The sequence below is a fragment of the Aphidius gifuensis genome, linkage group LG4, assembly GCF_014905175.1.
Source record: "Aphidius gifuensis isolate YNYX2018 linkage group LG4, ASM1490517v1, whole genome shotgun sequence".
NCBI lineage: Eukaryota > Metazoa > Arthropoda > Insecta > Hymenoptera > Braconidae > Aphidius > Aphidius gifuensis.
The window spans coordinates 23,062,980-23,077,611 of NC_057791.1; the positions used below are offsets into that span (position 1 = coordinate 23,062,980).

A 14,632-nucleotide genomic window follows, 5' to 3' on the forward strand; every position below is an offset into this window, starting at 1 on the left:
AAAAATGTTTTATAATGCAATCGACCGTATTTTTGCGAAATAGAGATATCAATTTAATTATACATAAATAACTTGAAGCAATCGAAATATTCCACGTAATTCAAAAAAGCATTTATTGATGGTCATTTTATGATAATTATAATTATTTTAAAAGCAATAAATAAATTTAAAAAATTATCAAGGATGAATATTTATTATAAAAATTTCGAAGCAAATAAATTTCGAATATTTTTATATAATATATTTTACCTTGAAAATTTATATAAAAAAGGCAATCATTTTTCTAATATCCATATCAGTAAAAAAAAAAAAAAATTTCTTTGCACTTGTGTGATGAATATTTTTCGCAAGGTACGATAATTAATTAATTTTATTCAAATTATTAAAAAAATAAGTTGGTAATAAAAAAATAAAAAAAAATTATTGTCAATATTAATATTATGAAAAAATTGATTTTAACTTGCAGGGAATTATAATGGCAATGTTTATCATTGGCATCATCTTGTTGGCGGGATTTTCTGCAGCTGAAGATGTTGATAACGCTGAATCTGGGTCAGACACGGAAACTGAATCCCCTTACCCTTCGACACGTATGCGAGATATAGCCGAACTTTATCCCGAGTAATCATTGTTAAAATAATAAAAAAAATAAAAAAAAGAGTAATCATTGTCAAAATCTGGAATTGATTTTTCTAAAAAAACTTGTTAAAAATAAATACAACAATCTGATTTTAATTTATTTCTGTTTATTTATTTTTCATTTTTTCAATTTCAGGCACTTTAATTTTATTTATTCATTTTTTTTTATATATATACACTTTGATGTTAAACATCTTTTTATTTTAATTTTTTGCGCAATTTTATTGTTACAAAAAAAAAAAAAACATTCTTCTTTAAAAATATGTATAATATTCACAAGTATTTATTTGCTTCATCTAATTATTATCTAAGTTTGTTTTTTTCTTTCTGAGAAATATAAAATTTATTTGTATAACAATGAGATATAAAAAAAAAAAAAAAAACACTAGCAAAGTCTCTAACTCTCGAGAACTAGTACAATTTTTTCTTTTTTTAATTTACACTTTAATTAATTTAATTAATTAAATTGTTATTATCTATACGGTTTAACCGGTTTTTAAAAAATTACAAATGTTTTTTTTTTTCGTTTCTCAGGGTTGATTTGGAATCAACCTTAATTATTTCTTCTATTAATTATTTTTTTTTCATAATACTTGCACACAAATTACACACTCATATAATTTATCTACAAAAAAATAAAAAAAAAAAAAATATATATATTTATCTTAAACACTAGTATTGGCCTTTCAGATTTCTACAAAAATTTATTAATACAAAAATTTCTTGAACTAATACTTGGAAAAAAAAATTACAGTAAAATATAATTTTTTTTTTTTTTAAATATAAACTTACAAAATTTTATTCTAAAAAACGATCATATTTTTCTTAAATAATAACCACGACAAATCTTTACATTCAGCTTATAAATTCTACCTTATTTTCTTTACATTTCTTAGAAAATATTTTGTATTTTTTTTCATTACGTTATATTAATATTTTTTTTTTTAAATTTTCTTAAATTATCACAGCGTACATGGTACACTCTTCACTGAGCTTAAATTTCTCAATTTAATTTAAAACTTTTAAATAATTTAAAAAACTTATAAAAATCTATCATTCAGTCATAAAAAAAAAATAAAAAAAAATAAAAATAAATTAAAAGGTACTTTTTCTTGTTGAAAAAGGCACACACAGTTTAATTATTTTTCACGAGGTAGCTTAAAAATATTAATTTTCAAAAAAAGTTATATATTATCTGTTGTTTTTTAAAAAATGTTATTTTATAAATTAAAAATGATTATAATAACTTATTATTGAATCATTTGTAAATAACGATTTTCTTCATGTAACGAGCTCAATGATGATGTCATGTCATTGACAATCATATTTGAACTTGCTGGTAATGGTTGTGGTAATGACAATGGATGTGTTGAACTTGATACACTTGTTTCATGTACTTGTCTATTATTACCAGACCAATTTCTACATTGTTCAACATACTCGAGCGTTCTTCTGTATGAATCTTGTCTCATACCAAGTGGTAATTTGTGTGATAAACCTTGTTGACTTTGACTAATATCTCGACATTGTATTTCACCATTAGCATGACCATTGTAACAATCATTTTGATAATTCCAATGACAATTACAATTAAAATTATGTTGTTGTTGTTGTTGTTGTTGTTGTGGCAGTGTTTGTGGTTGTTGCGGTTGTTGATTTTGTTGTTGATTTTGTGGTTGATTTGTTGTTAAACATGTACAATTTTGAATTCTACAATTATTATTTTGTCTTGTACATAAATTATTATTAATACTACTATTGTTATGATTTTTTTGTTGTTGAACACTTGATGGTGATTGATTTTGATTATGTCTTGGTGATAATGGATGAATACAATTTGTCATTTGGGAACAAATATTGTTGTTATTAATATTTGTTTGTACTGGATGTAAATTTTGTTTGATATTTGTTGATGGACATTGTTGGATACCAGCTGTTTGACAATTATTTAATTGTTGATTGCTTAAATTTGTAATATCATTATTTCTTAATGGCATTTGTTGTTCACGTTGACACTGTGTTTGATTTAATATTTGATTACATTGATTAATTTGTCCATTACGATTTGTTGTTTGACAATGTAATTGATGAGAACAATTTCTAATTTGACATTGTGATGATGTATTATTATTTATTGTTGTTGGATTACTTATTGGTGGACAATTTTGGCTTTGATGTATTTGTTGAGTTGTACAATTTGTTGTTTGTTGTCCTTGACAATTGTATGGTGAGTAGTATGGTGCAGTTAATGTTTGATGATTTTGTTGTGTACAATTTCTAGTCATTTGTGCTGAATTTTGTTGATTATTTTGTGGTGGATTATTGTGTTGTGGTGGTAATGCACCAGCTGCTGGTGATGTCATTGGTTGATCACTCATGTGACTTGGTGCATAGTGTGAACCTGGTGACATTACTTGACTCAATGGACTTGATTGCATTTGATTATAAATTGGTGATTGTTGTTGTTGCTGTTGCTGTTGTTGTTGCTGTTGTTGTTGTTGATTTTGTGGATAATTTTGTGGTGGACAATAACCAGATGCTTGACTCATTCGTGAACTTGGACAGTGTGAATATGCTGGTGATGGTACTTGATAATTTTGACAATTTTGTGCTGCTGCTGCTGGTGGTGCTGGTGGTGGAGGTTGCTGTTGTTGATGCTGATGTTGTTGGGGTTGTTGAGGTTGTTGGGGCTGCTGTTGTTGGGGTTGTTGTTGTTGATTTGGATAGCATGATGGTTGTTGTACTTGATTGTGTTGATTATTATAGTTGCATGGTAATTGTTGACGTTGATAGTGCAGTACATTTGTGCATATTGGTGATTGACATATTGGAAGGGGACTACCACGATAACTAACTTCATTTCCACGCTGTAAATTTGAAAAAAATTATTAGTCAAATTATTTTTATTTCTAATTGAATAATATTATAAAAAAATAATAATTTACCTCATTAAGATACTGCATCATTTCATCAGGTATAACAAGTTTATTTTCTACCATTTCACCTTCACCAACTTCATCCAAAACAACTTCTTGATTTGGATGTAATTCTGGTAGTTGTGCTGATCTTGGTCTTGGTGGTACTGGTGGTGATACTCGTTGATTTTGATGTCCACGTATTGGCTCTGACATTCTTCTATCACCTGATGAATGTGATACACATCCATTTGGTGTCCATTCATTAGCAACACCTTGTACACCCTATACAAAAAACCAAATAAAATAAATTATAAATTTTCATAATTTTAATAACAATAATAATTAAAGAGAAAAAAAAATAATATTAACCTGTAGTGACATGTTTTGTGTTTGAACAACAAGATTATTTGTTGAATATGGACCTTGTATATTTGGTGGATTAATTCTTCCAGATGTTGTACTCATTTGACTACTTCTTCTTGATGTACCAGGACTAATTGGATCATAAAAACTACCTGGACCAGCTGGACCAATTCTAACAGCACTAACACCACTTGTTTGACTACTTCTACGACTACCAAAATCAGTTGATCTCATACTTCCATAATATGTACTAACAGTACTATTACTATCACGTCTTGGTTCACTAAATGGTTGTAATCTAAGTTGTAAATCTGATAGACTTGTTTGTCTTGTATTACCTTCCATTTTTAAATCAGTAATACGTCTATTAATATCACCAATATTACCCTGTTGTGTACCAATTATTCTTCCTCTAATACCATTTGACATTGATGATGGTAATGGTTTAATATTTAATCTTCCTTTCATACGATTTCTTGATAATGATGGTGGTGGTGCTTGTTGAGTTTCCATACCACCAACCATTGCTCTTATTGATACTGGAAGATCAGCAATATCTAAATCTTCAGTATCTTCACTCCATGGTTCATCAGCAAGTACAACACTATCAACAGCCATACCACCACCACCTCCACCACCACCACCAGACATTGATTCATCATTACAACCACTTATCAATGGACTTCCTTGTTGTTGTATCATACCTGGTGGACTATTTGCTTCACTCTCTGATTTTACACTTGGACTTGATAAACTTGGTGTTTTTTGATGTAAATCTTCACTTCTACTTGGACTATTACCACCTGTACCAGCTCCATCACTACCATCACCATTACCACCACCTTTGTGTTTTTTATTTGCATAAAAATCAGCACCATGAACTGTTTTAACATGTTTACGTAGTGATGATGGATCTGTATATTTTTTTGTACAACCTGGAGCTTTACAAGCATATGGTTTCTGAAAAAATATAAATTAAAAATATTATTTAACAACATATTTTTCAGTTGGTAAATATTTTTAATCATATATACGTTTATTTTTATTTTTTTTACTTGATAATAGAAAACATGCAATATATTTTAAGTAGTATAAACTTTAAATAGTCAGACATTTATTTTAAAATTAAATTTATTCAAGCATAACATGAAATTTAAAATAAATATTAATAATTTAATTATAAAAATTGAATTAAACAAGATAAATATTATTTATATTTTGAGGATTAATAGTTATTTAATTTTTTTTTTGAATTATCTTACCTCATTTGAATGTGTTCTATTTTGATGTTTAGCTCTGTCACTTGCATTACTAAATGCTTTACTACAACCAGGATATTCACATGTATATGGTCTTTCACCAGTATGTGCACGTAAATGTGTTTTTAAATTTTCAAGACGTGAATATGCTTTACAACAACCTTCAAATGTACATTTATGAGGTTTTTCACCAGTATGTCTACGCATATGTACAACAAGCATATACTGTGCTTTAAATGGTTTTTCTTCTCTTGAACAATCTTCCCAACCACAAACAAAACTTTTTTTATTAGCATGTATATGATCATTATTAATATGTTTAACAAGATCATCTTGAGTTGGAAATTCAAGACCACAATCACGCCAATGACAATTTGTTTCAATAAAATCACTTGGTTCATCACGTAAATCTTCACTTGGACTTAAACCTTGTGGATGATTTATTGGTAATGTTGTTGCTGGTGTTGATGTTGCTGAATTTGTATTTGCATTTGTTGTTGTTGTTGTTGTTGCTGGTTCACGTTTAATTTTTGTTGATCCACGACGTGATGATGTATCAGCTTCAGCAGCTATTGATTTTGTTGTTATTTCATTTGTTTTTCTACATGATGAACGTTCTTCTGTTGGTTCATTTTTACTTTGTATACTATTATTGTTTGGTAAATTATTACCAGTATGTGAATTATGAATTGATGGGGATGAATGAGGTGCTACTGAATATAATTGTGTATGTGATGATGGTGATGTTAAACCATGTGAATGTGGATGACTATGAGTATGTGATTGTGGTGGTGGTGGAGGTGGTGGTCCTTGTAATGGATGTGGTAACAATGCTGCTGCTGCTGCACTTCTTAATAAATGAGCTTGTAATTGTTGAAGATGTGGTGCCATACCTGGATGCATACCCAATGCTGGACTCATAGCTGAAAAATTAAAATTTTTAATTAAATCATTAATAATACATTTTTTAATTGCCAGACTAATTATAAATGAGAAACATAAATTATTCAATATTAACGACATGTTAAATTAAATATTCTGAATAAAATAAAAATTTAAATGTCGACAAGTTTTTTTTTTTTTTATTAATTTTAAATCAGCTGTTTTTTTTTTTTTTTAGGAAAAAAATCTTTCTTTTTTAATAAATTAATTGCGATTTATATATATGCATTTGAAAAAAAAAATGCAGACAAATTCTTTGAATAGATAAAATTGTTCTGATTGTATAAAATTTTTTTAAAAAAATATCTGATTATTGTTATTTGATATATTATTATTGAAAAATAAATTGATTACAAAGAATGAAATTTAATAAATTAAATTACTCGAAATTAAAGAGGGCGATTGATAAAAGTCTCAATTATTTATCATAAATTAATGTAAATAATATTTTTGATTACACAGTGTGATATTCTTGTTGAGAATAATACTCATTGCGTGCCGACAAGCTTGTTTTAAACTGTTATGACTAGATTATTCCAGACACCATCAAATATGGTTATCTTAACTTGTGCATGTAATAATCTCAAAGTGAATATACACACACAACACAACACACTTGACCATATTGTTATGGCATTTTTCATATAACAACATTACAATAAAAATTACTCAAATATTTTCATCATTATACTTTTGATTTTTTACCGATTTATCGATCAATAAATCAATAGTAAAAATAATAACAAAAATTTGCAAATTTAATTTTCTAATCAATTCAATATTTATCATTTTTTATATCCAATAATTAAAATAAAATTTTTAAATGAATAACAAACTTGATAAACTGGAATAATAAATTTTTTTTTTTTTTTTTTGTAATTTTAGATTATTAATTTGAGTTATTTATAGATCATTATCGAATAAAATATTAATGAGAATAATTTTGTCTCTTGGCATTAACAGGAAATGACATGTTTTGATGTTTTTTTATTTCTAAAAAATTTTATTATATTTAAAATTCTTTTAAAATCGTTAAAATAAAATATCATATTTACTGTCCAACTTCAGTGTACTTTGAAAATTATTATTAGCATGTTGGAAGTTTATATATATTTCAAGAACATGATGAAGAAAGAAATATAATAAAAAAAATATTTTCTAATGACCATCATGCCAGTTGAAGTTTAACGATCTTTAAAGTCGTTATGTTTTTTTGTGTCCCCATCATCGCAAAAACAGCATAGTAATAATGACAATATAAACAAAGTTGACAAGACAAAAAAAAAAAAGTAGCCTTCTTCTTAAAAACAATATATTTACATTTTAATTTTCATGATGAATTTTCATTTTCATGATGAATTTTAAATAGAAATATATCGATTAATAAAAACGATATGATTTTAAATTTAAAAAACAATACTATGGTGGGACGCTTCGCGTCTATCCCACCTCCGTAAAAAAATTACATAGAATTGTGTTGAGTTGAAAGAAAAAATATTGACATGTCTGAATTTAGCAATAAAAAATAATAAGATAAATAAAAAAACAAACCTGCTGACAAGTGACCATAACTTCCACTGGCACTACTGCTTCTTGATCCATTGACAAATGATGCCAAACTATTTGGACTAAATCTAATCATACTGTCAATGTCAAAACGATCTGAATAAGGTGAACTACTTAATGCTCTTTTTCTACTAGCTCTTATTGCTGATGCTCTTGGACTGCCAAGTCTTGATGATGCTGTAAAAATAAAATTTCAAATTTTAAAAAATATACCACAAATGTGGGAGGTCTTGATAAATATAATGATAATTATTTAAATTAAGTTATTGTATAATTATTTTTTGTTTATTTATTTTTGTGGTTAAATAATATTATTTAAACATTTATTTTATTTTTCAACAAAAACCACATTTGAAAAATTATCCATAATATGTTAAACCACTTTTTAAGACCATCAACAATAATAAAAATAATAAAGGTCAGTATGACAATATTATTTAAACGGTGGTTAACATTGTGGTTTTAAATATCGTGTTAAATTATAAAAAAAATATATATTAAACATTGAAATATACTTGTAACTTGATACAGCAGAAGAGACAACTACTTTTCACTTGATCAATCAATATGCAACAAGCCATGGATTTTTTTTTCTTCCAACTTCCTCAACTGTATTGTATTACAAACAGTGAATTTTTTATTTTTTATCATTTAGAAATATCTTGTCACCAAAAAAAACTTACATATTTAAAATGATAAAAATAAAAAATCATAAAATACTGTCTTAATTTAAAATTTAATCTTCTTGTTTCTCTTTTTTTACATATCTATCAATTTAAAAAATATTTTATTTGTATTTTTTTTTTTTTAAATTGACTCTTGTAATTCTGATGAATATTCAAAAAATTCCAAGATAGATTAAAGAAAAAAAATAAAATAAACACGTAAATTTTTGCAATCTTAACTGAAAATCTTTTTGGCAATATTAAAATTAATAAATCAATATATTTTTGTTGATAATTTAACAAAAAGAATAATATTTAAAAATATCAAGATGTATTATTTATAATAAATAATGAAGATTGATTTGATGTAAAATTAACAGATTAAATGATTAAAAAAATGTTGAGAAATTAAGTAGATATATAGTCAATGGAATAATAATAATAAAAAGAATAAAAATAAGAAGAAGAATAAAAAGTAATGCTGGTAGAGGAATTGGAAACGTGAGACAACCTGTAGTCAGGATCGAGGTAAGGTGTTAATGAGGTCGTGTCGCTTGGAGTCGATTCAATTATGCACACGGTGGTGGCTAACGAGGGGGTATCTTCACAACCTTCTTCATCTTCTTCATCTCCTCACCAACCCCCTTAATACCTCCTCAATATATTCCCCGACTCTCAATTGCCCTTTCGGCCTTACAACACAAATTTATTTTTTCAACATTTACTCTCTTCAGCATCGTTTTTTATTTAATTTATTTATATATTTTATTTATTTATTTTTTTTTTCATTTTACCTCATTCAATTCACTCTCTTTTTCAAACTCTTGTTATTCAATTTTTATTTTTATATATCAACTATCAAGCTCACTCACATGTACCAACAAGCAACGATATACTTTTACTTGATACTTTTATTTTCCTCTCTCTTTCACTCTTTTGCTATAGTTTTTTTATATTTTTTAACTGGTACCATCAAGAGTATTTGTTCATTCTCTTACTGATTTTATATTCAACATTGGCATTTTAAATTTAACATTATCTTTATGTTGATATAATCATTATTATCAATTTAAGATAAAAATTATTCAGAAAATCATGTATTTAATTTTATTGTATAGATATTTATATTGAAGCAAAGTAAACACTTAAAAATAAAATAAATAAATAAAAATAATATTTATAAAAATCAAGTAATATGTATATTAAAGGGTATTTTATAAAATAAATTTATTATTTCATTTTCAATATGATTTTAATTAATTAAAAAAAAAAACAACATTTTTTTTTATAACGAGTTTACTTTGCAATTTTATAAAATAATTTTTCAACTTAATTTTTAATCAACAATTTAAAATGTATAAAAAGACATATTTAGAAAAAAATAATAATAATAATTTTATAAAAACTTACCGTCAATTGAGAATGGAAATTCCGAGGATGCGAGAGTACTTGCAGGACCAGCAGTATGTAAAAGGTACTCTGGCCCCAATCCACCCAGCCCTTGAATGAAAAAAAAAAGGACAAAAAAATTTTATTATTATGTTGATATTGTCAAGTTGTATTATTGTTTAATGAAATAATTTTATCCGGCGGATATGCGGGTTAATTGATATCTCAATTCAGGTGAAGACAAATGAATATTTCGACAAAGAAAAAAAAAAGTTGGATATAATTACCGTGAAGGGAGGCGTTGGGACTGTGTGTAGAGGCCTGAAGTTGGTGATAGAGGTGGTCCATGTAGTTGAGACGATATGCTGGATGAAGAGGCGTATGATCCGTCAATGGATGATTACGCCTAAAATAATCACCACCGTTTGTTGGTCCAGTTGTTTGTGAATTACCAATATCACCAGTTGTACCGTTACCATTTGCAGCACCACAACCTGGACTTCCAGCTCCAGCGCTACCAATTGCTGTTGTACCACCAGATAATCTGTAATAATAAATATATTTATCATTAATTATTTTTGAAAATTATATTGTAATAAATAATTATGTATTTTTTTTTATTTTTTATTATTATTTTTGAGGTTTTTAAAATATTTTTGAAGGATGACAATTAGATACGCTTAAAATGTTTATTAATGACGCGTGTTATAAACATCAAAGATCCAAGAAATAATATATATAAATATATACTTAATAATATTTAAGTTTCCGTGTCGGTAAATATTTTTTGTTGAAACGCAACGTCGACAGAGTCAATTCACTGTGCCTTCAAAATGTAAAATAGCAAAGCCATATATTTTTTAGTAATAGACAAATTTAATTTATAAATAAAAATATGTTTATTGTAAAAAAAAAAAAATTTAAATAAATATTTTAAATAAATATTTGGAATAATCAAAAGTGTTAATATTTATTTTAATTATTTTTTTTATTTTTTTTTCATTTATTTAAAGACAACAGAGTAAACTGTGTCTTTCAAATTTTTATTTACCCAGTGTCTACAAATCTCGATTACCCACTTTGCTACCAAAAAAAAAAATACAAAAAAAAATATATATATATCAACCCTGGTCATGTCAACAGGCTAATGAACATATTTATTAAATTAAATTTAAATTATTTATTTAAAAATTATGCAAATGAGCTATTTACAAATTTTTTTTTATCTAAAATATTATTTTACTCTTTTCTTAGGTTAAATTTATGAATGAAAAAAAATAGATTATTTTTATTTTGAAAATTTTGCCGAGTGCCAGATGATGATTCAATGTTCATGTTGCGTAAATTTTTGTGTAAATTTTAAACCCTGTGTGGGGTTTTAAATTTGCCAGACTAATTTTCAGTAATTTTTGTAATTTTTTTCCTGTATATTATTTATTTATTAACATATATTTATTTATTTTAATAATTTTTAATGTCGGCAAGATGATGATGATGATGATGATGATGGTGACGAGGATGGGACAGAGGCGCTTGCCTCGTTAATACGCAACGTTGCACACACTTGTTTTTATTTTATTTTCATACATCATTTGCCGACGGTGTATATATATATATAGAAAATTAAAGAAAGAGATAAATATATTTAGTTATTTTTTGTGTTTATGAAAGAGGGATAAAAGTATATATGGACAAATAAAAACTCGAGTCGTTAACTCGACACGCCGGAAACACCAGCACATCTATCTTTATCTAGGGGCATGGCGCTTTACACTCTCAACACTGATTTTATTTTCTATATACTACTGATTTTTTTTTTTGTTTTAAAATGAACAAAAAAATCATGTTCTTTTGAATTTTTAAACTTTATTTATTCACCGACAGCTTCTTCCGCTCTTCCGGTTGTTTAAAATTCCGAAAAAAAAAATTCGAAAAAATAAGAATAAATCAATTGAATATTAAACAAATTGGAACAAATTAATTTAAAATTATATGATAATTATTATAATTTAATTAGAAATTTATTAATGACAGTGTTTAGAATATTTTGTTTTTTTTTTTTTATTTGATTTTTCTTTTTATGGCTTAATAAAAGTGCAATAAAATAAAATTGTGTTTTTATAACTGTTTAGAAAATATATATTTTTATTTTTATTGATTAATTAATATTATGGTGGTTTTATATATCGAAACGAATTCGATGAATAAAATAAATATAAATATGTTAATATATTTATTGACTGATTTATTCAATTTTTAAAATATTTTTTTTTTTATTTTTTTTGGCTTTAGACCGGACTTTCCACCTTGTTAATAAAGATATTTATAATCCACAGTTGAAATCATGTGGGCAACATCAAAATACGACAACAATTTAACTATAATAAATAATATTAAATTATTATTATTTATTATTTTTTTTTTTTATAATTAAACAATTATTTTTTAATATGAAAAATTAAAAATTTATAAATTCAAAATATCAATAATTAATAATGGTTTGTTGAAAATAATTAATTTTAAAAAAACAAGACATCTTTATTATAAAACTAAACAAAAAATTATCATTGTTTATGTATTTGTAAATTTAATTTTGCAATAAATAAAGATACTAATAATTTTTTTTTTTAATTTCATCTCTAAAGAATTCAAAAAAAAAAATTAAAATTTTTCATTTAAAACTTCAATTTATATTCCATTTAAAAAAATAAATAAATAAAAATTTTTAAGAACAATAATTTATTTATTTCTTTTTGCAATGTTTTTTTTTTTTTTTTTTTCGGACCACCAAATCGAGGACCCCTTGGTGTCCAATCATACAACAGGCAATCTTTCGTCATTTTAATGTCTTCATTTGCGGTTTTCGCCGTGGGCGGCATAGTAAGAAATATTTATATGAAATAAAAATTTAAAAAAATTGTATATTTACGCATAAATATAATTGTATATTCAAAAATATATTGGGATATATTTTTTTCTTTAATAAATACCTATAAATACTTGACATATGTTGTTGATAAATTTGATAATAACGAGGATAAAATGCAGGTGTATTTTGTCATTTTAAATAAAGAAAAAAATATTTATAATAACTATAGTTTGCATCAATAATATAATAATAATAATGTGAAAATAATGATAAATAAAAATACCAATTATTATCAAGTTTAAAGGTGGTATTGGTATCGAGGTCAATGAGTATCCATTAGAAATTAGAATAAAAATGAGACTGAATTATCTTTTTTTTTTAAATCTTCAAAACAATTGTTTATAGTAATTTATTGAGTAAATAAATTAACTGTAAATGTTGATTCAAATAAAATTCAATGTAATGTTTTATTAGAAAAATTATCAGACAATATATTTTTGGTGAAAAAAAATTAATTCATATGCGTAACGGATGACAAGCACACACAATTTAATCAAGTAATTTGTGAGCAAAAATTTCTACAACATCGCACTATACACCTTGAATTATTCATCAAACAAATTTATTATTATCATTTTTTTTTTATTTCAAGCAAATAAAAATTTGTTAAATAAATACAAATTAAGGTATTTTAAATTTTCTATATACTATTTAATTAATAAAAATATTTAGAAAAAAATTTTTTTTTTAAATTTCAATCAACTTTCACATTGAGTTATTTATCTTGAATTTTTTTTCCATTCAAAATAAAATTTATTAAATAAAAATGTATTACAACAAAGATAAATAATGTTATAAATTTGAAAAAAAAAAAAAATAAATATAAAAAGAGAGAGTAGTGACAGTGACAGTATATCTAAAAATATTTGAGAGATATTTAAAAAAAAAAAAGGAGTAAAAGAAAAAATAAAAAAAGTAAGTTGACTTATTGGTGGGTAGTGCAAGTATGGATAATGGATATAAAGGTGTGTTAGATATTGAGATGAAATGGGAATGAGAGAGGGACAAGAGAGAGGAAAAGAGAGGATGAGAAGGTCGGTGTCAGGTATATAAAGAAGCACAGGTAAAATGAAATTGAAAGAATAAAAAAAATGGATAAAAAAAACGTGACTAATGACTCTATCGACCAGGTGCTGAATATCGAAAAATAATCAAACAACTATTTCTCAGAAATTTATTTATTATATTTGCAAAATAAACAAATAATAAAATAAATAAATTATTTTATAAATTTAAAATTAATAAATACATCCAATCAAATAAATAAATATCTAAAAAAAATTTCAAACAATTTATTTTTTAAAATAAATAAAAATATTTTTTTAAATAAAAATTCAACAAGTTATTTATGTAATTTTTTTTTTTTTTTTTGTTCATTTAAATTTATGTATCAATTTAAAATTTTTATATGATATTTTTATCTTTTTTTATAAAATAATATTTTTTTTAAAAAAATATCATAATGTGGAGGAAAATATTTGACACCTTGTACTTTTTTTTAAAATGTGGCCTTGTGTGTACTTCGAAGCGGTAAACTTGTCGCCAATAAAATACCCTCAGTACATGTGCATTTAAATGAAAAAAATAATAAAAAAAATAATACACAACAAAATTGCGAAATAAATGTATAAACAATTTATTTTTTATATTAAATTTGGTTTGTAAAAGTTAACGCATACTGTATAGTGTAGATCATCGTGTTGGTATTCACGTTCAACATGAAAAAATAATAAAAAAAAAATTAAAAAGGTTTCTTTTTCCCTTGCAACCCTTTATTTTTTATTTATTTATTTATTTATTTTTGAAGAGGGAGAAGAAACATCGTGCTCATGAATTTATCTTTAACATTTTGTTGGTTTTTTTATTTCTTATTTATCTTTTTTTGACTACCATGTTTGCCAAATGCAATGTATAAAAACACCATCAAATATTTTTATATATATATAAACATTGAATTTTGAT

The 14,632-nt window shown here is 24.9% G+C and overlaps 1 protein-coding gene across 2 annotated transcripts in view; it reads right to left on the bottom strand.

Annotated features, from left to right (window-relative positions):
• Positions 1-1,475: 1,475 nt before the first annotated feature.
• LOC122855790 (transcriptional activator cubitus interruptus) overlaps positions 1,476-14,632 on the bottom strand; it is a 43,986-nt gene continuing 30,829 nt past the window's right edge. For both annotated transcript variants that reach the window (XM_044157417.1, XM_044157418.1), the window contains exons 2-8: positions 10,029-10,285; positions 9,763-9,852; positions 7,673-7,864; positions 5,183-6,102; positions 3,927-4,880; positions 3,585-3,839; positions 1,476-3,506 (exon numbers count right to left, since the gene is read on the bottom strand). In XM_044157417.1, coding sequence (XP_044013352.1) covers positions 1,890-3,506; positions 3,585-3,839; positions 3,927-4,880; positions 5,183-6,102; positions 7,673-7,864; positions 9,763-9,852; positions 10,029-10,285 — 4,285 coding nt within the window. In that variant the 3' untranslated portion in view covers positions 1,476-1,889. The remainder of the gene's footprint in view (positions 3,507-3,584; positions 3,840-3,926; positions 4,881-5,182; positions 6,103-7,672; positions 7,865-9,762; positions 9,853-10,028; positions 10,286-14,632) is intronic.